Genomic DNA, 23,985 nt, shown 5'->3' with positions numbered 1-23,985 from the left:
TGCCTTAGCGCGTTTCATCTTCAAAGCTTCCAAGGCCGTTTTGCCGACGTAATAATTCATAAATTGATATGTGATCGTACATTTTTGCTGTTTAGGAATAAGTTTCATTACAATCGTCAGTCGAAAGTGTGATAGATAAGTGGAGTCATACAAAGTGTAAATTAAATCTTTTATTTTGTGAATATTGTTGCAAATTTTATTACTTCATTATACCTGAATCTAAGAAGAAATGTCGACAGTACAGTATTGAGTATTTGAAATATGGCTTTATTCAGTCTCCTACGAACTAATTATTACCTATGTGCTTTATTTGTCAAAAAGTATTTTCAAATGAAGCAATGAAGCCTTCTAGGCTACAAGAGCATTTGACTAAAATGCATGCTGACGAAAAGGATAAAGATTTGTCCTATTTTCAAGTACTAGAAGAAAAATATTTTAAACATCCAACTATATCAAAACTTTTTGCGTCGTCCACTAAACAAGATAAGGACAGATTACAAGCTTCTTATAATATTTCATTATTAATCGCAAAAGCGGGAAAACCACACACAATTGGTGAGGAATTAATCTTTCCGGCAGAAAAAGAAGTAATAAACACTGTGCTTCATAAGCCAGCGTCAGATATCATCAGGAAAATTCCTTTGTGCAATAATTCAGTGCAAAGAAAAATCGATGAAATGGCTGAAGACGTTGAAAAATCATTGTGCGATTATTTGAAGACATGCCAATTTTCCATTCAACTCGATGAATCAACTCTCCCAAATAATGAAGCACTACTCTTATCATACGTACGATTCATAAAAGAAGAAAAAGTTGGTCAAGAATTATTATTTGCTAAAAATTTGGAAGCAGATACAAAGGAAGAATCTATATTTAATACCATTAATAAGTTTTTTCAAGAGAAAGACATTCCTATTCGTAATATTTTGTCTGCTGCTACTGATGGTGCTCCAGCAATGACAGGGAGCCCTGTCATTGAAGATTTCATAGCCATGAATTTCACTGCCATAAAGATTTCATAGCGCATTTGAAACAAGCAGTACCAAATGTACTCGCTATACATTGTGTTCTTCATTGTCAACATTTGGTTGCGAAGAATTTAAGTGAACGTCTGCATACGTCGCTCCATTACGTTATTAGAGCAGTCAACAAGATTAGAAGCAATTCATTGAGTGACAGATTGTTTAGCCAACTTTGTAGTGAAAACGATGAAGATTTCAATCGTTTGCTGTGTCACACAGAAGTTCATTGGCTTTCAAAAGGTGTTTGTCTGAATCAATTTTACAATTTGTTTGATTCAGTACTAGAGTTCCTAGAAAACAAAGACGACAGGATTGCAGGCCAACCTGATTACATCCAAAAATGACATCACTTATTTGACAGACCTCTATAAAATATTTAATGAAGTCAATCTACAATTACAAGGTGATGAATGGAATTTAATTAACACAAAAAAATGTTATTGCCGCTTTTGTGGGGAAACTTCTTCTGTTCAAACGGAATCTAGGCCGAGGGGAATATAGCCCTTTTCAAATTTATCAGCAGTGTCTCTCAAAAAGGAAGATTTACTTACATACTGCCAACACTTGGAGGTTCTCCATGCTGATTTTAATGAGTGATTCAAGGATATTCTAAACATGAATATACCAAATTGGATTCTAGATCCTTTCTCACATGTAAACACAGCAGGATCATCAAATTTAGAAGAGGAACTCACAGAACTCACAACAAATGAAGAACTAAAAATAAAATTCAAAGGTAGATACCAAGAGTTTTGGCTTCAGAAATCAATACTGACACTGTACCCTGGATTATGGGAAATAGTGCAGAAATTTTTAATTGCATTTCCATCTTCTTATTTGGCTGAGCGTGGGTTTAGTGCTGTAGCGAATTTACTATCTAAGAAAAGGAACCGATTGCATATAAAATTTTTTATTTTTGCTTTGTATTTTTACTTTATAAGTTCGAAATAAACAATTTTGTAATATATCTGATGGTGTTTTAATTATTACAATAATATTCTTACTAATGCATTTTCAATCTTTTAATATGTATTCCGAATTTTCATATTTAAACCATTGTATGAAACTGTGCATAATGTTCGAGCATACACTTTACAATCTTTACATATGGGCTATGTTTCATCAAAATCGGAATAGCAATGACTGTGTTCAAGATGAAGCACATATTGGCCACTTACGTGTGCTGCCGTAGCCTAGTGGTCAGGTGCGCGGGTGCATAAGTACACGTGCCTTGAGTGACTGGGGTTCAAGCCCGTGACTGCTGAATACGATGCTGTTTCTTGTATTCTGTCTATCTTGTGAACTCCTCTGATCATTTGGTCGCCCCGGAGTATAAACAGAAAATTTATTATTTATTTATTTACTTTTTCAATAATTTAATGGCACAAGCAGTAATGTATCATTAGTTGCTATTTACGTCGAAATTATCAAACAGCTTAAATGTGGAAAACTGTTATAATGGGGGGTGTTACAAAATTTATTTCTTGCAAAGTGGGCAGTGGCCCGAAAAAGTTTGGAAACCTATGGTTTAAAGCTTCTACCTCACATTCATTCATTGCGAAGATGACAGCCAACCTCTGCAAAAGAGAAGGTACACGGAAGAAGAAGAATAAATTGTAACTTTAAGAGGTCACTTTCTCAATAGTGACAACAATCCTTAGTGTCCAATAATTTCTAATCTCAAGCGTGTTGTCTCTACAGATAAGTTCTAAAGTAAATTATAAATATATATATATATATATATATATATATATATATATATACTGTATTTCTTCGATTCTAAGATCCACTTCCCCCCCCTATTAACGTCTCTAAAAACGGGGTGCATCTGACAATCGCAGTTTTTTTTTCGAATTTTCCCGCGCTTTACACAGCACCACGTTTTGTTTTTACGTGGAAACCCTGCCTCCAAGTTTGACCGTTATCGCATTCTCCAATTCCATTGGTGAATAAAGTGGTGTAGGTGATTTCATTTGCTTTCGAAATGTGAAGCCACCATTATTTCATTGTAGTGAAGCTCACTTAGCGAAAACTAGGAAGTTTTGTTTGTATCTTCGAAAGTACGTAAGAAGTGGAGTTACTGTATTTCGTTAATTTTTATCCCTTATTGCACATTAAAATGTCAAAAAAATTGCACTACGAAGCCACACTGAAACAAAAAGTTACTGTGTATGCAAAAGAACACAGAAATAGAGATGCGGGTCGACATTTCGACATTACTGAAGTAAATGTTCATCGTTGGAGAAATTATTACAATTCCATATTTTTGTGCAAAGCAACAACCAAGTGCTTTACAGGGTACAGGGCCTAAAAAAAGGAAGATTTCCACAAGTTGATGAAGCTGTGATACGTTTTGTAACGGAGACACACGCAAAAGGATTACCCATCACTCGAAAAGCCACGCAAATTGCCAAGTTGCCAAGTCCCTCAGAATAAAGAAAATAATTTTTAAAGGCAGTCGGCGGCTGGTGGGATAGACTCATGCGTCGTAATCGATTATCGTTAAGGCGTCGAACATCTATCTGTCAAAAATTCCTGCAAACTTTTCAACAGAAGCTGATTAACTTTCAGTGACAGGTGATGAAATTAAGGAAAAAAAGAAACTATGAGTTTAGTCAAATTGGAAATGCTGATGAACCCCAGTCTTCTTTGACATGCCTCGAAATTACACAGTCAACGCTAAAGGTGCTAAAGAAATCAAGATTATAAGCACGGGTTATGAAAAGCAGCGTATCACCGCTGATGGTCGAAAGTTGCCACCATATTTAATTTTAAATAGAAAAACCATACCGAAGAATGAAATTTTCCACAAAGATGTTATTGTGTGTGCACAAAAAAATGGATGGATGTCAGCAGAGCTTATGGAAGACTGGCTAAACATTGTGTGGAATAGACGTCCTGGAAGTCTTCGTAACCCACCTAGCATGCTAGTACTTGAGCATTTCGCGGACATTTGTACGAACGTGTCAAAAATAAAAACTTGGTGACTTCGTTGTGATTCCTGGTGGCATGACTAGCCAACTGCAGCCACTCGACGTTTCAGCCAACAAACCATTTAAGTATTAATTGAGAAAGGAATATGAATCCTGGCTGTTGACCGACAACATTCGGCTGGCACCTACCGGAAAAATTAAGAAAGCACCAAAAACAACATTGCCAGAATGGGTATCAACAGTTTGGAAGCTGATCCCAGAAAGAATAGTAAAGCACTCATTTAAAAAATGTTGCATCACCAATGCTCTCGATGGCTCAAAACATGATATATTATGGAATAATGAAGATAATGATGGCTCAGAAGACTCTGACCCTCAATGTGAAGTAGACTCGGATATTGATTCAGATGGAGATATCGACGGCTCACAAGATTCAGAAGGAAGTGATGAATAACATACCTACTGATAAATACCGGTGCTATTGTCATTAGTAAATTGAATTCTATTATAATAAAAATATTTCTTGGATTATTTTAGTGTTTTATTTTATTTATTTTATTTTTTTCTTAGAAGCAAAGCTTTATTTCTGAAATTAAGGTACTGAAATTAAGGTGTGTGTCTTACAATCGATGACGTCTTAGAATCGAAGAAATATGGTATATATATATATTTTTTTTTTAATACCTTATTACAAGAGGTCTCTGAACAACAGACTGCAGTTCTTCTTCTTTTTTTTCATCCACTGTTTCGTTTTCAGACAAAGGAAGAACCCCAGAACTGAAATTTTAAAAACATAAAAATTAACTAAATTAATTAACATAGATTACAGGTGATTTTCTTGTATTTCATTAACTTATATCAATATTATTTATATTATGGAAAACACAATAAATGAAACAGAAAGTAACTGATTTTCTAACAACTGTGAAACTCTTACTTTGAAACCTATAAAATCTCGAATAACAGATTTTTAACACCTTTTCTTTGTAATACAGTAGGGCATGCTGTGTTTCAATAATTCAGACACAGCATGGGTCTGTAAAGGGAAAGCCTTGTCTGACAAATTTAATTGGGTATTATGATATGGTAGCAAATGAACTGGATGCAAAAATTAATTTTGATATCATATACTTGGATTTCAGGAAAGCTTTTGACACTGTTGCACATGGAAGAGTACTGTACAAATTGGAGCAGAATGGTAAGTTGCTACAATGGATAAAAGGATGGTTGAGTGGGAGAAGACAGAGGGTGGTAATCAATGGGTGCTGCACTTCGTGGACTAATGTTATTAGTGGAGTCCCACAGGGTTCGGTGTTGGGCCCACTGTTGTTTTGTATATTTATTAATGATATTGATGAAGGTACATCAGGCTCAATGTCGAAGTTTGCAGATGATACAAAGGTTGGCAGGGTCATTAATGAAAGTAATGGCAATATGCTACTGCAACAGGATCTAGAAAATTTGGGCAGATGGGCTCAGAAGTGGCAACTGAAGTTTAACATTGCCAAATGCAAAGTACTGCACATGGGTAGAAGTAACCCCAGAGAAACGTACCAACTGTGTGGTACTACACTTAAGGTGGTAGAAAATGAAAAAGACCTGGGAATAATTGTGCAGTCAGATATGAAGTTTTCTGAGCAATGCAGATAGGCTGCCAAGGCAGGTCATGAGGTTTTGTCAATCATATACAGGAATTTTGCTAGCAGGGAAAAGGAGGTGATTGTCCCTCTGTATAAGGCAATGGTCAGGCCACACCTTGAATACTGTGTACAGGTCTGGAGGCCTCATTTTAGGAAGGATGTAGATTTGCTTGAGTGTGTACACAGAAGGGCAACAAGATTGGTGAGGGGAATGAAGGAAATCAAACCAAGAGAGGCTTAAGTTCTACAAATTGCAGCGGCTGGAGATTAAGCACCTATGAGGCGATCTGATTGAGGTGTGTAAGGCCTTGAATGGATTGAGCACACCAAATTCTGATGGGATTCTTCCATTTGTTCAGATTACGAATCTAAAGGGGCAAAATTCAAATTGAGGAAACACAGTTGTAGAATAGATGTGCAGAAATTTGCCTTTAGCGAGGGTGGTTAATTGTTGGAACAAACTTCCATCTATCATTGTGGAAATTGATAGGTTAAATAAATTTAAGGAGGAACTGGACAAACATTTAGAGGGATTTGTTTTGTAAATTTTTTTTTTTTTTTTTTGGCTCATGCTGCATAAGCTCATACACTTGCTTTCTTGCATCACACGCCACCACTACTACTACCACATTCATGTCAAACTGGCAGCCGGCACACCATCCTCAACCTACCGTTAGCATAAACAGATTAATCTGCTCTCAGGAAAAAAAAAGCCTAGATAGTTTTGTATATCTCTCTATTACAGAAGATTTAGGAGAAGTCCGGTTGGCCTACCTCCCTAAAATCCACTCATGCACACCTTCTCAATGGTAAGCCCTGTTACGTTACTTGGGTGGCAACGAACGTGTAGAGTGGTCTCTTCAAGACGCCTGGTCAGCGTGAAGAGGAAAAGACCAAACACTCCAGCATATGGCAGCACGACAAAACAGATGGTCCCCCAGCAGCTTTCACTCCCCCTCTTACGGCAGAGAGAGGATCAGAGTGGAAGCAGAGGGTGCTAAGAATCTCTGGGTATGACCAGGCTGCCATGCACGGAAACTGAACTTGGCCTGTTATAACGTAAGATCACTCATCGGTGAAGAGAGGATATTAGAGCTGGAAAAGTAATTAGAAAATGTGAATTGGAATATCATCGGTTTGGCTGAAACAAGAAGAAATGAATCACTTATAAGTTTATCAAGTGGAAATCTGCTCTACACCAATGGAAACAGTGAAAGGAGTGAAGGTGGAGTTGGGTTTCTGGTCCATAAATATTTTAAAAACAACATTTTAGAATTCAAAAGTACATCACCAAGGATGTCAAGAATAATACTCAAGATTTCTAAGAGGTACAAGCTAAAGGTTATAATGATTTATGCACCAACATCGAGCCATGATGATGAAGAGGTTGAAGAAATGTACACCGAAATTGAGAGGCTTCTAGATGAGCAGAAAACCCACTACACTATTATTATGGGGGACTTCAATGCTAAGGTTGGAAAAAGACAAAACAGCGCAGAAAGGGGAACTATAGGTAATTTTGGAATCGATGAAAAAGGTGAAAGACTTGTGGAATTTGCAGAATCTCAAGGACTGTCAGTAATGAACCCTTTTTTCAAGAAAAGGGTGAATTGAAAGTGGACATGGAAGAGTCCAAATGGATTAACAACTAATGAAATAGACTTCATCCTCACTAACAGAAGATATATTGTGAATGATGTTACCGTCCTGAATAAGGTACATGTTGGAAATGATCACAGAATGGTAAGATGTACACGATGTAGGAAAGGAAAAAACTGACTCGAGTAAATAATACAAAGGTCTTTGAGATAAGAGAAGAGGAGAAAAAGCAGTATGTACTGGAACTTAAAAACAAGTTTGAGCTTCTGCAGACTGCTCAGGACCAAGATATCGACGAGGAATATTACAACTTTCTGAAAGTGATAAAGCCCAAGAAACGTAATCCAAAGAAGAAAAAATTAGTCAAGAAACACTTGTCATGATGAACCGAATACGACAAATGAAGAGGAAGAAAAACACTGACAGGGAGAAAATTGAGTATACTGAGTTATGCAAAGCCATTAGAAAGAGACTCAGAGAGGACATAAGAAGATTTAACAAAAGAAAAGTAGAACAAGCATTAAGGGAAAACAAAGGATTTAAATCAACAGCCATGAGCAGTAATACAGAAAGACAAATGATACTGAAACTGAAGAATAGCAATGGTGTACTTATAAACAGCAAAGAAGGCATAATTCAAATAGCAGAAGACTACTATAGAGAATTATACAAGGAACAAGGGAATGATTCCAGCAGTGGGGAAGATGGATTGCAAAGTAGCAACACATACGACATACCCGATATTCTTCCTGATGAGGTAGAACATGCATTGAAGAAAATGAAGAATCAGAAAGCCCCGGGGGAAGATGAAGTTACTGTAGAGTTGTTAAAATTGGGAGGAAGAGACATAACGCAAAAACTGGCAAGGCTCTTCACAAAGTGCATTCGAAAAGATGTGACGCCTAAGCAGTGGAATAATGCAATCATAGTTTAGCTGCATAAGAAAGGAGAGAAATCAGAAATTATAGACCAATTATAGCTTGTTATCCCACATCTACAAGTTGTTCACAAGGGTCATTACTAACAAATTAGAAAGAATACTTGATGAGAATCAACCGAAAGAGCAAGCTGGCTTTAGGACAGGATTCTCAACTATGGATCACCTTCACGTAATAGCACAGCTAATGGAGAAAGCAAATGAATATAAAACACCATTATGCCTGGCATTTGTGGATTATGAAAAGGCATTTGACTCCATACAGCATAAGGCAATGTTTAGGGCACTTGAAAGACAAGGCATAGATACCCCACATATTATGATTTTGAAGAAAATATATGAGAGTGCTACCTCCTTTATTAGACTAGACAAAGACAGTAGGAAATTTAAAATCGAGAAAGGAGTTCGACAAGGAGACACAATATCTCCGAAGCTGTTTACTGCTGCCCTTGAGGAAGCTTTCAGAAGATTAGACTGGTCGCAGAAAGGAGTCAATGTGAACGGAGAGTACCTAAACCATTTACGGTTTGCAGATGACATTGTGGTCATAAGCCACGATCCCAAAGAATTAGAAGAAAATCTTAATCAGTTATGCAGCGTTAGTAACGATTTTGGACTAAAGATGAATATGGCTACAAAAGTAATAATGAACAAGTATGCCACAGAAAGGGAAACAATGATTGAAGGAGCAGTAATTGAAAACGTGGAGTCGTATACTTATCTGGGACAAGTTATTAGCTGTAATAATGATAAATGGCTGGAAGTCAAGAGAAGAATAAATTTTGGATGGATAGCATTCAGGAAATATAGTCACATACTGAAGAGCAATATCCCACTTTGTCTGAAACGTAAAATAATGAACCAATGTATACTCCCCACCATGACTTATGGAAGTGAAACTTGGGCACTCACCAAAAGAATGGAAGAGAAGCTGAGAACTACACAGCGAAGAATGGAACGAATTATATTGGGAATCAGACTGTTAAATAAGAAGAGAAACACATGGATTAGGCAGCAAACTCAAGTAAAGGACATTCTTATCAAAAGTAAAGAACTAAAATGGTCTTGGGCAGGACACATAGCTCGAAGACATGATGACAGATGGACTAAGAAAATAACAGAATGGTATCCAAGAGGAGCTAGAAGAAAACCTGGAAGACAAAGGCGGAGATGGATAGATGAAATTCATGAGTTTATGGGCAGTAAATGGATGGCCAGTGCTCAAAACAGAAGGAACTGGAAAGTTGCTGGAGAGGCCTTCATCCTGCAGTGGATTGAAAATGGCTGATGATGATGATAAGGCAATGGTCAGGCCACACCTTGAGTACTGCGTACAGGTCTGGCGGCCTCATTTTAGGAAGGATGTCTATTTGCTTGAGTGTGTACAGAGAAGGGCAAAAGATTGGTGAGGGGAATGAAGGGATCCTCGTACCAAGAGAAGCTTAAATGCTGCAAATTGCAGTGGCTGGAGACTAGGCACTTGCGCAGTGATCTGATTGAGGTGTATAAGGCCTTGAATGGGTTGAGCACGCTGAATTCTGATGGGCTCCTTCCACTTGTTCAGATTACGAATGTAAGGGGACATAAATTCAAATTAAGAAAGGACAAGTAGAATAGATGTGCGGAAATTTGCCTTTAGCCAGCGGGTGGTTAATTGCTGGATCAAACTTCCATCTGTCGTTGTGGAAGTTGATAGGCTGAATAAATTTAAGGTGGAACTGGACATGCATTTGGAGGGTATGGTGTGATTTTTTTTTTTTTTTTTGGCTGATGCTGCATAAACTCATACACTTTCTTTCTTGCATCACATTCCACTACTACTACCGGATTCAAAAGCGTTTACTGGTGTTTACACCAAACTGCGTGAGACTGGTACAGTTCTCAGCACTCTCATTTCTTCTGAACGTGCAAATGAACAAAATGCGGATGAAATAGAACACATTCTTCAGTCGGTAGAACGTAGTCCTACTATTAGCAAACAAAGAATTTCTACGTGTATCGGTGTTCCACAGATAAGAGTACAGCGAACATTACGTGAGCACGGCTTGTACCAATTTCACATACAGCAGGTGCAACACCTTCAATCAGGAGGCAACACCCAGCGATTCGAATTTTGTCGGTGGGCAAATGCTAATCGGCGATTAATTCCATTAATACTGTTCAGCAATGAAGTACTTGCACCCGCTTGTTGTTTGTTTGTTTGTTTGTTGTTTGGTTTTTAGGAGCATTAGCAACTAAGGCCATATTGCTCCGGGAAATGAGGTGGTCATTCCCTGACCTTTCCTCATCCTCCGTATTTGGTGGTGACGGGCTCGAACCCCAGTCTAATCAAGAAGCGTGTGTGCTATGTACTGCTGCTCCTTCCCACCTGGCTACGGAGGCGCCCTTTCACCTGCGACAGTATCAACAATACCCATAACTCTCATAGGTGATCAGACAAAAATCCACATGCCACTGTAGAAACAAATTTTCAACATTGCTTCTCTGTAAATGTGTGGTAAGGTATCATCCACAATCAGCTGACTGTGCCTGTTGTGTTACAAAATTGTCTTACAGGGCCCATTTTACCTAGAATTTCTACAAAACTAACTTCCACTATTATTGGAGGATGTTCCCTTGGCTACAAGGATTGGTATATACTTTCAGCATGAAGGAGCCCCTGCACATTACACCCATCTGGTGATAAATATCTAAATCAAACTTTCCCTGAATGATGGATCGGCCACGTTGGTCCCGTTCATTGGCCAAGGTCTCCAGATCTCACTCTGTTAGATTTTTGTTTGTGGGAATGGATGAAAAACACAGTATACAAAGAAAAGATTTTTGTTTGTGGGGGTGGATGAAAAGCGCAGTACACAAAGAAAAGGTGAATACAAGAGATGAATTGCTTGCACACATTTTGGATACTGCTGCCCTATAAAGGAATGCCAAGATGACCTCAGAAGAACAACACAACATTAATATTACCACAAAAGTTGCAAAGTGCATTAAGGTTGGCAGTGGGATTTTCGAACATTTATTGTAACTGTAAAAAATTTGTCGATTATTTGTGTTCTGTTCATTCAAAAAGTCAATAAATGCAAACAATAAGACATTTATTCTTAATCATCACCACAATAAGCTTAATCATCACCATATCCATTGAGAATTGGACACATTTATATGAATTTTTTTTACTCAGAATAATCTATACTATAACCTCCCAAAATATTTACTATTCCTCCTGTATAATTACCCTGTATAATAAACATTATGCCGAACCCTAGTACCAGTATGAATAAAAAAACAGATCTATTGATGAAGAATGTCAGAGTTTTCAAGAGAAATGGGAAGTACAATATTTTTGTATCCAAGTGAAGAATAAAATATTATGCCTAATATGTAGGAATTCTTCTGCAGTTTACAAGGGAGTAGAATCTTAAATGGCACCATGGTACAAAGCGAAACTTATCGAAAAAAGTTGTCAGAACTGAAATCAGTAATTCAAAAACAACAAAATGTGTTTACTAAACCTGTTACAGATAATGCAGCTGCTGTAAAAGCTAGTTAATTAATATGACATTTAACTGCAAGTCAAAATCATTTAGAGAAGGGAAATTTATTAGTGAATGCATGATTAAAACAGCAAAAGTGCTGTGTCCCACACAAATAAAAAATTCAAAAGTTTATGTCAAAATACTGTAGCTAGCAAAATTAATGAAACAGCCAATAATTTAGAGATCAGCTTAGTTGAACATCAATTTGAGGCCTACTCTATTGAAATCAACAAAAGTACAGGCATTCGAGATATCGCTCAGATGACCATTTTTAATATGATGTGAACTTGAAAGTGACAAGCTTTTGAAAGTAATTTCAATGCATGATACAACTGATATTTTTGGAACTAATATTTTTGATGCACTTATGGAAGTTCTGAAGAAATATGAGCTGCCGCTGAAAAAGTTGGTATGTCTCGCGACTGATGGTGCCCATGCCAAGATGGGTATTATTAATGGAGTTGTTGCAAAATTAAAAGAAACATGCAAACAACAGGGTAATCATTCTTTTGAATCTTTACGTTGCACTATTCATCAGCAAGCACTGTGTTCCGAAGTTTTAAATATTGGACATGTGCTAAAAAAAAAAAAAAGTCACTCAAAATTTTATACAAAAATGTGGACTTAATCATCACCAATTTGCTTCATTTCTGGAAGATTTAGGAAGTGAATACACCTATCTACTTTATTAAGTGGAAGTTCAATGGATTTTGAGTCAAAGTTTCAAAATGATTCTTTGAATCACTTGGCAAAATCTTTTTTTTTTTCCTTCTTTTTTTCTTTTGGAAACAAAAAATTATAAATGTGCTGAATTATAAGATGGACAGTGGATAAAAGACCTGGCTTTCTCTGTTGACATTACAAGTTCATCTAAGTCAACTTTATCAAACTTCAAGGCAAAAATCACATTCTTACCACATTATTTGACAGCATTGATGCTTTTAAACAAACATTATAACTGTGGCAAAAACATATAGAAAAAGAAAATTTGTCTCTTGAAAGCTGCCAATCTCTGTTGCTAAAATCACCTGAATTGAAATCTTCAGAGTATACCCACCAAATAAAATTGTTAAAAACAGAGTTCAATAAAAGATTTTCTGATTTCAAAAACTGTGAATCTCAGTTTCACCTCTTTATTTAACCTGTCTGTTGACAATGAAATTATTGATAAGAACTTACAAATGAAACTAACTGAAATTTGATATGACTCTTTGTTGAAGCAAAAATATATGGAAGTTGGAATTCCAGGTTTTCACATTGAAAGATAGCACTCTAGGAATATTGATTTCTAGAGTGCTATCTTTCATTATGCATATACTAGATATGTTCAGCAGCACATATTTTTGCACATATTTATGTGAAAAATTGTTTTCTTTAATGAAAAAATAACAAAACTCCAGAAAAGTCAAGATTAACCGATCACCATCTATCTTCAATTATCCAGATATCACATAAAAACACACTGATATTTTCATTCTTTCATAAGTAGTATTTCACTAGATGATAAAAATAGACCATTTCTTTAACACAAAATCCCTATATATATATATATATATATATATATAATTGTATATGCCCTTGAAAAGCTTTAACAGGTAATTAATTTTCTTAATCAAGAGAGTCTGAAGCAGAAAACTAAATTAATACTTAATGATATCATCAGTAAGTATTAATTTAGAATTAATACCTGATGGAAATCCAGAATACAATAACTTCCAAACCCTTTCTCCCCAGTTAAAAATATACGGAAGGTATGTCTGTGACATTGCACTAATTGGAAAACCTAATATAATTAACAAAATTCTCAATTAAATAAATAACACTGATAAAATTTTGTAACATACTTGCAAGGTTCAAGAAAACCATCAAAGTTTAAAACTTCTTAAACCTGCCTTTAACTAGAAAAAAATAAGAGAATTATGTTAAAATATTATTAAGCATTTGATTGATCACCTCATATGTCAAATCTGGGTCAGACAACAGTTCAATTTATAAACCTATGAGCTATAAAGCAAGGAAGAATGTGAAAAGAATGTTCCTGAAATTGGAAAACATTATAATCCAGTATAAGATTTTACTGGATTATAAATCACAAATAGTGAAAAGTTATACAGTTAAAGACAAAATATATTCCTTTCACAATTAACCTTATTTTAAGAGGTCTTTGCCCAACCAACTGAACATTATCTTCCTTTCTTTCATTTTCTAGTATTTCTCCTTCTGTATCCGAAGTCAGCCCAGCACTAATAAAGAAAAAAAAAAAGATTTCACTAAAATTCAAATAATTTCTAAAAAAATACACATTATTAAAGTTAAGTTCATTAAAAATTACAAATCAATTTCTGAATTTCTTCATATCCAGTGCACAGTGAACAATGAAAAACAATCTACATATACATTGCTAATCATCTCCTCCTCCTCCTCCTCCTCTTGTGTTAACATTTCAAGCGGCCTTCAAAATCATATATATGTTTTTGAAGGGATATACATATGAGAAGTCTCTGAAATCAATGCCACCAAATTCAAATTATTTTCTTGGATACTCCTGTAGCTTATTAAAACTAAATGTTCTTGTATTTATTTTTTCACATATTGTACCACTTTGTACACATTTTCTAAACCACTGAATCAGAGCCTGCATCTTCCCACAAAAAAAGTTCCTGCGAACCTCTAACAGCCATTTCTTGACAGCTGCAATAACAGCATCATCATCATCAACAAAGTGCTCCCCACAAATGCCATCCATCTTAAGGCTAAGAGGTGAAAGTAAGATGACACAAGGTCGACTGTATGGAAAATGTGACAGAACAGTCCACCCAAATTCTGCAATGGTCCCCCTATGGGGGAGTCTGGCATTATCATGCTGAAGAAGAAAGTTTCCTTTCTTCTCTTGCCTCACTTTGCAGTTTGTATCTTTGGCTTCTTCAGTGGAGACACAATCAAATCTTCTCCGAATGGAGAAGATTTGATTGTGTAACCCCATTCCATAATTCCAAGAAATCCACAAGGATAACATCTCTCTTGTCCCAAAAATGGAACACTATTTTCCCAGAAGTTAGTTGAGCCTCGAATTTCTTCAATAACGAAGAAATCGAGTCAAGAAATCAATATCGAATCAAGAAATCATTGCCTACGATCTTCACACTGCTCTGGAAGATTGGCACAAACATGCATTCCCTGCTCCTTGTGATCTGGTGTTAATATTCATGGAACTCACCTGACACAATTTCCTGTATCCTGAGTCACTCATACCTGTTTTTAATGCATAAAAGCCTAAGAGTAATGGCAAATGATGCAAGAAAGCAAGCTGATATAGTATCAGCAAAAAAAAAAAAAAAAAACAGTTCACCCATCCATACCTCCAAGAATTTGTCTAGTACTCCCTTGAATTTATTCAACCCATCCACTTCCACAACAACAGATGGAAGCCTGTTCCAACAATTAACCATCAGCAAACTTCCGCATATCTATCCGGCAACCATCCTTCCTCAACTTGAATTTATGCCCCCTCATATGTGTGTAGTCTCAGCAAAGTGGAAGAAAACCATTAATGTTCAGCTTACTCAATCCATTCAAAGCTTTAAACACCTCAATCAGATCTCCCAGCAGGGAGATCTAATTGAGGTCCTTAATGTACTGATTTCACAAATCAGTTTATTCACTTTCTCGTCATTTTCTACCATCACTGTCTGACCTTGGCATGTCCTTCGAACCACTACACCATCGTTGACATGTCAAATCCAAACTGTGCACACATGAACTGTTATGTTTCTATAAACCTTCTCCAAATATCAATGAATCTCAATGAGCACAACATTCTCTGCATTCAGAAATTCAATAATGTACCACTGCCCTCTATTACACACTATCCTCTTTTGCTGCAGCCCTGCAACTTAAAATATAGCATTTGAAACTTGCGTGGTTATTGGCATAACTTTTAAATTTTTACCTGATATCACTAAATTTTGTAAGAAAGATCTATTAAAGACCACACTGGGGGGAAAAAATTTAGAGGAATTAGTTTCAGAGCCCACACAAGGAAAAATGAATACAGTAAAGTCCCATTAAAATGCTTTTGAAGAGATCAGCCCAAAGAGCACTATAAATAGTAAAGTGTTAATAGTGGGAGCTCCCCCCCCCCACACTTGACAGGTCTGATCACAGGACCAGAAGTAAATAAAGTGGGATAGTGGGAGTTTACTATATATACACATGTGTACTCTCAAAACCCACACAATGAAAAATGTATACACATAGCTGCCAACTTCTGACTTCAAAAACCTGGAGATCAGCTAACTGTAAGCACAAAAAAAAAAAAAAAAAAAGATTTTTTGGAAAAAGTAATAAGTTTCTTAAAATCCATACTACACTATAAATTAAACTGGATTGCTAACATGCAATACACATTTTATGTTAAAAGAGAGACACAGGATTGTTTATCAGTACAGATATACTCTCAAACTGATCTCTTCAAAAATGCTTTTGAAGGGATCAGCCCAAGTTTACCTGTAATTTTTCTGTCTGTGGATTTCTGTTTGGATTTTCAGTTGGACATTAGGTGATTTTGACTGCTTCGAGAAAGACACTATTGCAAAGTCTGCCCTCTTCAGAAATTTTGAATCAAAATTTTGTTCATAACAATGGCCCTTCAGTCTAGACTTGGCTGTCGAAACCATTTCCAAAGCTTCAGCAGAAAAGATCTGAACTCAGTTTTGCCATGAGCAATTATTAATATGCCAAGCATGGCTTGAAATAATTTGTTACATTTCAGGCTTTCTTCTGCACTTGTCAGTTCATCAACCATGGACTCTGTACATTAATAATTTCATAATAGTGTCTAGTTAGTTCTCACAATGAAACTGACAGAACTGATACTGCAAAACATCTATTGTTTCATCTATTTCTTTATCCTTAATGATGCCAAGGAGAAGCAGAAACCTGTCCACAAAAATTTCAAATATGAAAATAATACACTGCCAATTGAATGTACTACCATTTATGAGAGGGAAAAAAAAAAAAAATCACTATAAGTAAAGCATTTTTCACTGGGAATTTGTGCATCATGTATTCACAAGAAGCAGTAAAGTACTTTCTCACCAAAAAAAAAAAGAACAGAACCTTCTCTTGTTTTAAACTTTCCATGACCTTGTCAGAAGAAATACCTGTGGCTGTCAGAATCATCCTTCCGGTTTAGTCCACTATAGTAATGAATTTTCAAAATGAAAACAGACGATTTCAAAACTGTTGGTATAATAAATTTATAGAGCATTAGTTAAATTAACTAATTTAAATTATACAACATGATGAATATCACTTTAGTTGCCTCTGAGTTGTGCAACGCATAGTGAAGCATCATCTTTCTTCAATATTACTACTACTGCCTGCAGCCTTTCAAGTCTATTGCCACTTTGCTTAGATATGTATAGATGTCTTATGTATTTATAATAAATAATTTCTCATAAATGTGTTGATTCACACAATCGTTTTAGCTGTGCGTGCACATTACAAAAGGCAATCGTGAAAGCTTATGAACTTTATTTTGGTTTTAAGGTTCACAACCAAATAACAAGTGAGTTTCCAATATTCTTTACACATCCTTCATCATCAATCTTAAAACATGGATCAAAGGAACTCATGCCATTCACCATTCCATGGTTTGAGAAAGCCATACGATCAAATCAATGATTGTTACTTCTGCGTTATTAACATTCCTAGAATTTCTTCAAAAAATAAAAATCATATTATACACAAGTATCCTAACTTTGTATCACTAGCTCTTCTTCACTCTGTAGATTTAGAGAGTAAATAAGGGCCAATGGACTTAGATACAGCCAGTGCTGATGAAGGGTTTGAATTGATGATTCAGCAGGACCCAACTAGTTAATCAAATAAAGTTGGACAGGTATCAATCTTTCAAAACTTTAGGTGGGAGTTTTAAGCCTTGTTTCCTCAAATTAATCTTCTTTAAAGGAAAACCAAAATAACTGCTTTTTTCAAAGCTACCAAAAAGATCACATAAACTTTTTCTTCAAGTATAATAACAACTTTCTGCAACAGCATCAATAAACAAATGAATTCTTTTAGACAGGAACACAGACCAGATCTGTGGACTCACTGATTCTAAAGTAAGTTTGGAAGCTATACCTCTTCAGAATGGTTAATGCATATCCATTAGCCCATTGATGTGAATGTGAAAGAGATATGAATGAAATTTTTGCTGAAAAAAAAATAAATTATGATGAACACAACATAAATGGAACATACATGGTGATCTTAAATGGTGATTCCACATAGATTACAGAGTAGCCATATATAAAACACTGTTGCTTTCTGCATAAGTGGGACAACTAAATGAAAAGGGATCATTTTGTGGTGAAGCAGTGGCCTAAGAATTTAACAACTGGATGAAAAAAAAAATTAAAATAAACCAGTGGTGGACCCACAAAATACATACTTGTCCATTATACCTTAAAGGTCAAGCTCATGAAAAATTTAGTGACAATGATAAATTCTGATAAACCTGAGTTTCATCATTTACTAAGAAAATTTCTGAAAACAAGCGATGTCAAACACAAAGAATAGATTTCCCACATAGAATGGAAAAAGCAAACCAAAGCTGGCCCTCAAATCAGAGAATTATACTTATGCACTATTCATTTGAAGACATTCTAAACCAAAAGGAGCATGTACAAGCTAGTAAAAGAAAAATTTTTCAGAAATGTAAAACTGCCAGATTACTGAAATACTGTAGCATCAGTGCTGGATGCATATCATGATTTAGGAAGTAGCCTGCCTCCTAAATTATATTTTTTGAATACCTACCTGGATTTCTTTCAAAAAAAAAAAAAAAAAAAATCCCCCTCCTCCTCCACACACGTGTGTGTTCCATGTACACAAACATTTCTTTAAATATTTAATGGCTGCACCAATCCACTTTAACATTCACTAAATATCATCATTATTAGTTTGTTATTTTCCCTATAAATAAAGGTTATCTGTAGATATGCAGATATCACAAGGCATACTTTGTGGTTTTTAGAGGGAATCCACAGTGCCGCTAGACAAGAAACACTATCCTATATCCAAATATTAAGGTTATTAAAATCCATTTCAATATTTCAAAATTTATTCTGCAACTGGTCCTTGAGGTTGTCATAGACATTCTCTCAGATAGCCAGACAAGCTGTACTTGTTACCTGGGAGTCTAAAACGCTGATGGAACTGATATTCGGGTGACATTCAAGTCAAGTGGATCAAATTTCAGTGAAGTCTGGACGGTCTGTGACAGCCAAATCCTCTGCATGCACCATCACAATGGTGGGACTGTTAGTAATCCTGGGTATAACCTCCATGCACAAGCACACTATGGGTGACCACCCAGGTGTGAACCAACGTAAGCAAGGGTCGAGGTGTGGCACCCACACCACATGGAGGAATGCTGCCCCTCTGTGTTACCAGGCAATACTAGGTGGTAGATGACTCATCAACCGGTGCAATACCACCACTTTGCTAATTGGGGGCTTGAAGTGGTGAAACCCATGTTTAGTCTCCAGAGCTAAGTGCTGGTCAACCCTTCCCCACCTCTTCCATCATGCAGTATGACTGATGAATTTTGAGGTTATGATGAACACCATGGCAAGATCCAATCTTCCTTACATTTCGAGGGTACAACTCTAAAACAGTGTTTGCAAGCCGGCCACTAGTTAGTACACCGGACCGAACCTATTGGTAACACTTTAGGAGGCTTCCAGATCAGCTAGTGTATAACTTGCTACCTCTACTCTACTCTGCCAAATAGTGACTGAAGGGAGTCCGAGTAGTCTGTATGCGATGGGGGGGACATTATCGAGGCCACGTTATGTCAAGGATCTGGGTATATTCTTACCATGTGTACGCCATATCCAAAAATTTCATTACTTCATACAGTATGTCGCTCCAACTTTTTCGTACTATTGAATACACCATGAATTGTAAAACTAATAGAGTAATCTTATCTGCGAAAAGATCTAAACCTCCCAAATACTTCCTAGTTCATTTCACAAATATATGTGGTCTCAATTCTAATCTCATTCAAGATGTCCATTTCCACTTGCAGTCTGCCAAACCCCATGTACTTTTTCTGACAAAATCTCAGTTATTGGTTGATTCAACTACTGCTCATCTCAGTTGCCCAAATTATTCGCTGTACGATTCCTTTCGCCTCAAAAGTAGTACTTATGCATATGTCCATTCCGATATTCTCTGTCAGAGACTTGGTAATTTGAAATCTCCTCTTTTCGACCTTCTCTGGCCTAAAATCTCTCTACCTCATTGTGTCAAATTTATCTGTTGTCTCTACCGTTCTCCCAACTCCACTAATCACTTGGAGCACTTTGACCTCCTCTCTTTGCTACTTGACTTTCTCCAGTCCAACTTTCCTAACAGTGAGGTAATTTTTCTTGGTGATTTTAATGTTCACAACTCCAGCTGGCTTCCGTTTTCTAGTCACACCGACCCAGCTGGTCGAGATGCTGAGGCTTTTTCAATTACTAATGACCTTGCAGATTGTTCATTTACCTATAAGAATACCAGACAATCCTAGCCATGCAGCCAACACGCTTGATCTTTTTCTCACAAACAACCCTTCTAAGTATACGGTTGAAGTGAGTGGTCCTTTAGGCACCTCAGATCACAACTTGGTGATTGTCTCTTCTCCAATGGAGCCTTTATCTCATGGCTATTCCCACCCTCGTATTGTTTGGCATTAAAAGAATTCAAAATAGGATGCACTGCGAGATTTATTTTCTTCTTTTCCTTGGTCGGATTACTGTTTCAAAACTTCTGATGTCAACGTTTGCTCAGATCGTGTCAGTGAAATTATTCTTGTAGGAATGGAATCCTTTATTCCACACTCCACTTTAAAATCTCGTCCTTGATCTAAACCTTCGTTTTCCAATAAATGTGTAAGGCTGTTCAAGAGAAGAACGCTGCATATCGTAATTGGCTTGTTTCATTTTCTGCCTACACCAAAACTCGCAACAATTGTAAAGCAGTTATTAATCAGTCCAAACTAGATTTTGAACAGACTAAGAGTAGAAAACTTGCTTCTTGCCCTAATGATAGCAGAGCATTCTGGTCTCTTGCCAAAGCTACTGGCCGCAACTTTTACCCATCTCTGCTCCCACCTCTGTCAAAACCAGATGGTTCTGTTGTCACTTCAGCCAAGGAGAAAGCTGACCTCCTAGCATCCCATTTTACTTCCAACTCATGTATTAATGATCTTAGTAAAACACCTCCCACCATTCCCAATACTCTCCATTCAATGCCTCCTGTGGTCTTCCATCAAAAGGATTTTGATGAATCTTGATGTAAAGAAAGTTCCACGTCCTGATGGTATTTCTCCACTTGTTCTCAAAACCTGTGCTCCTGAACTTACTCCTGTTCTTTGCTGCCTTTTTTCACTGTGTTATTCCAAAGGTGTTTTTCCTTCTGCTTGGAAATTTGCTCATATCTAGCCAGTTCCTAAAAAGGTGACAAATCTCTCCCATCCAATTACAATTACTTCTACTCTTTCTAAAGTAATGGAGAAATCAATTAATCACCAACTCTTAAACTACCTAGAAATCTTCCGACTAATCAACGATCGCTAGTATGGATTCTGTCAGTTTTGATCCACTGGTGATATTCTGGGTTGTTATTTATTTATGGACAAATTCAATGGAAAAGTTTGGTGAAACACAAGTAGTTGCTCTTGACATCTCAATGGCTTTCGATCGTGTTTGGCAATAAGGTCTTCTAAACAAGCTTCCATCTTATGGTTTGCCAACTGTTTTTTGTAATTGGTTATCCAGTTTTCTCTCTGATTGCTCACTGAAGGTGAAGGTAAATGTCTCTCTATCCTCTAACTTCTCCACTAATGTTGGTGTCCCCCAAGGTTCAGTTCTTTCCCCCCACTCTTTTCCTCTTGTATATTAATGACCGTCTTCCATTGACTGGAAATCCTATCCATAATTTTGCCGATGATAACACATTGCATTCCACTTTCCATTTTGCGAAACCTTGCCCTGCTCAATCAAGCTTCAACTTCTCGAATATCCATTACCAATTCCTTAAATGCGAATCTCCAGGTAATTCTCCAGTGGGACAAAGACAACTTAGTTGATTTCAATCCTTCTAAAACTCGGTCTCGTCTTATATCTCGCAAAGATGATATATATCTTTTGGGGGTTACCCTGACTTCTAATCTTTCTTGGCACAAGCACATTACAAATATTGCTTCCTCTGCATCTAAAAAAACTTGGTTTTCTCTTTTGTTCTCGGCGTTACTTTTCCTCCAAATTACTTTTCTTCCAAACAGCTATTCAATCTGTACAAATCGTAAATCCGCCCTACCATGGAATATTGTTCCCACATCTGGGGCGGTACCCCTAAAATCTCTCTCAGGCTTCTAGATTCCATTCAGAAGAGGGCAGTTAGGTTAATTAATGACTCCTCTCTAACAGAGTCTCTGCACTTATTGTCTCAGACATACTGCTTCTGCTGCAAGCCTTTTCTATAGATACTTCCATGGGCACTGTTCTTCTGAATTGGCTTCTATAATTCCCTATAAAATCACTCTACATTCAAATGAACTTGCCACTCTGTTCCATGTTAGGAGGGTCATCAATGAGAAAGGCCATCCCTTTCTTGAACAATCTCAGAGATCTCTTTTATTGTGGGCTGTTTTAGTTGTAGTGCTGACTGCATTTCCTCTTCCTTCTACACCCTTACCCTTTGTAGCTACAACTCAATCAGATCCTCATTGGTCAGCAGAACCCTTCGCAAATTCCAGCCTTGCCAGTATCCCCAAATACCATTGTATTCAGATACATACCATTCAATACAGCTCGAGTGACTTTCTCTCATGGTGTCACAACACTGTCTATGGACTTCTTAATACTTGATCCCCCCCCCCAGAACTCCTAAAATGATGGCTGGTCCTCAACATCTATAGCAGCTTAGGCCATGTCGCGCTGTGTATCTTGTATGTAAATTGTGTGTTCAGAGGTTGATTTTCTGTTTGCTGGAAGAAAAACCCAAGTTTCTGGGAGAAAAAACATGCTACCCTCATCTGAGACCAACCAACTCAGCCGCATTGTGATAAAGACCCATAAAAATTCCTCCCATCATCAACATAATTCAAACTCAGGTCTTTTCCACACAGTGTGGGGGAGGACGGCAATCTTACCAACTATGCTTGTTATTGTTATTTGGTTTTTTTTTTTAGGAGCATTAGCAACTAAGGCCATATTGCTCCGGGGATATGCGGTGGTCATTTCCTGACCTTTCCGCATCCTCCGTATTTGGTGGTCACGGGCTCGAACCCCCGGTCTAACCAAGAAGCATGTTCTACGCACTGCTGCTCCTGCCCAACTGGCTACAGAGGCACCACCAACTATGCTACCCATAAGGGTTTGTAGTATGGGCCACCAGGTATAATAGGCTGTGAATTTCATTATGACCTCTTTGTCCATCAGTTGCAGTAGAAAAGTCACATTCATTGATATTAAAATAACTTATATTGTCATACAGATTTTCAATGTTAACAGGATGGCTGGGTATCATCAAAAACAATCAAGGTTTCACTTCTTCTCTCCCTTCACTATTTCGTGATGAAGGAAGATACACAATGACAGTTTTAAATTCAGAATAAGAATAAGATTTTAAAATAAAAATAATGTTATATTGAAATGATATAATTTGGAATGATGTCAACTGGAGTTTCTATTGGGACTGCGCAGACAATTAGAGCTGAAATTATGAAAACTGTAATGTTACTTTCATCTTGCTGAAGCCATTTTCAAGTAATGTGAAATGATAAATATCATAACAATAAAAAAAAACACATGAACCATTACAATTTTCTATACTTCAAATTTAACCAGTCAGACAGTGTTAGTTCAATAAGCAATTAGAATTAGTAATCAATTATATATCACAGGCATGCTTAGTCTTTAAAACTCACATGCTGGCTACAATTACTGTTGAAAATAGATTGTCTTCTGTACATTAATAAATAAATCTGTGTAAACCAGTTACTCTCATATAATAATAATAGTTTCATATAATAAAAGTTAAAAATTCATAAAGAATAAAAAAAAAAATTGCACCTCACTCTTTAGGGATGTAGCAATACATATAATCAAATGCAAGGTTATTTTAAATGGAAATGACTTACTTCAAAACTAAAGGCCTTTGATAAACTGACTGAGGTGAAACATCTTTATCTTCTGCAGTATTCAAGTCATTTACAATTGGAACTTCAGTATCAGATGTTTCACTATTTGAGGGGGAAAAAAA

At 36.7% G+C, this 23,985-nt stretch overlaps 1 protein-coding gene across 3 annotated transcripts in view; it reads right to left on the bottom strand.

Moving 5' to 3' along the window:
• The window catches only part of LOC150076529 (uncharacterized), a 437,825-nt gene that overhangs the window by 324,450 nt on the left and 89,390 nt on the right, over positions 1–23,985 (bottom strand). For 2 of the 3 annotated variants that reach the window (XM_090387824.1, XM_090387825.1), the window contains exons 5-7: positions 23,864–23,965; positions 13,815–13,910; positions 4,640–4,732 (exon numbers count right to left, since the gene is read on the bottom strand). In XM_090387824.1, the coding sequence (XP_090243950.1) occupies positions 4,640–4,732; positions 13,815–13,910; positions 23,864–23,965 (291 nt within the window). The remainder of the gene's footprint in view (positions 1–4,639; positions 4,733–13,814; positions 13,911–23,863; positions 23,966–23,985) is intronic. The other variant, XM_090387826.1, reaches the window with a different exon arrangement.

This window comes from Mastigoproctus giganteus, chromosome 13 (assembly GCF_048544385.1).
Source record: "Mastigoproctus giganteus isolate SK-2022 chromosome 13, ASM4854438v1, whole genome shotgun sequence".
Lineage (NCBI taxonomy): Eukaryota > Metazoa > Arthropoda > Arachnida > Uropygi > Thelyphonidae > Mastigoproctus > Mastigoproctus giganteus.
This window is presented reverse-complemented; position numbering and strand designations above follow the sequence as displayed.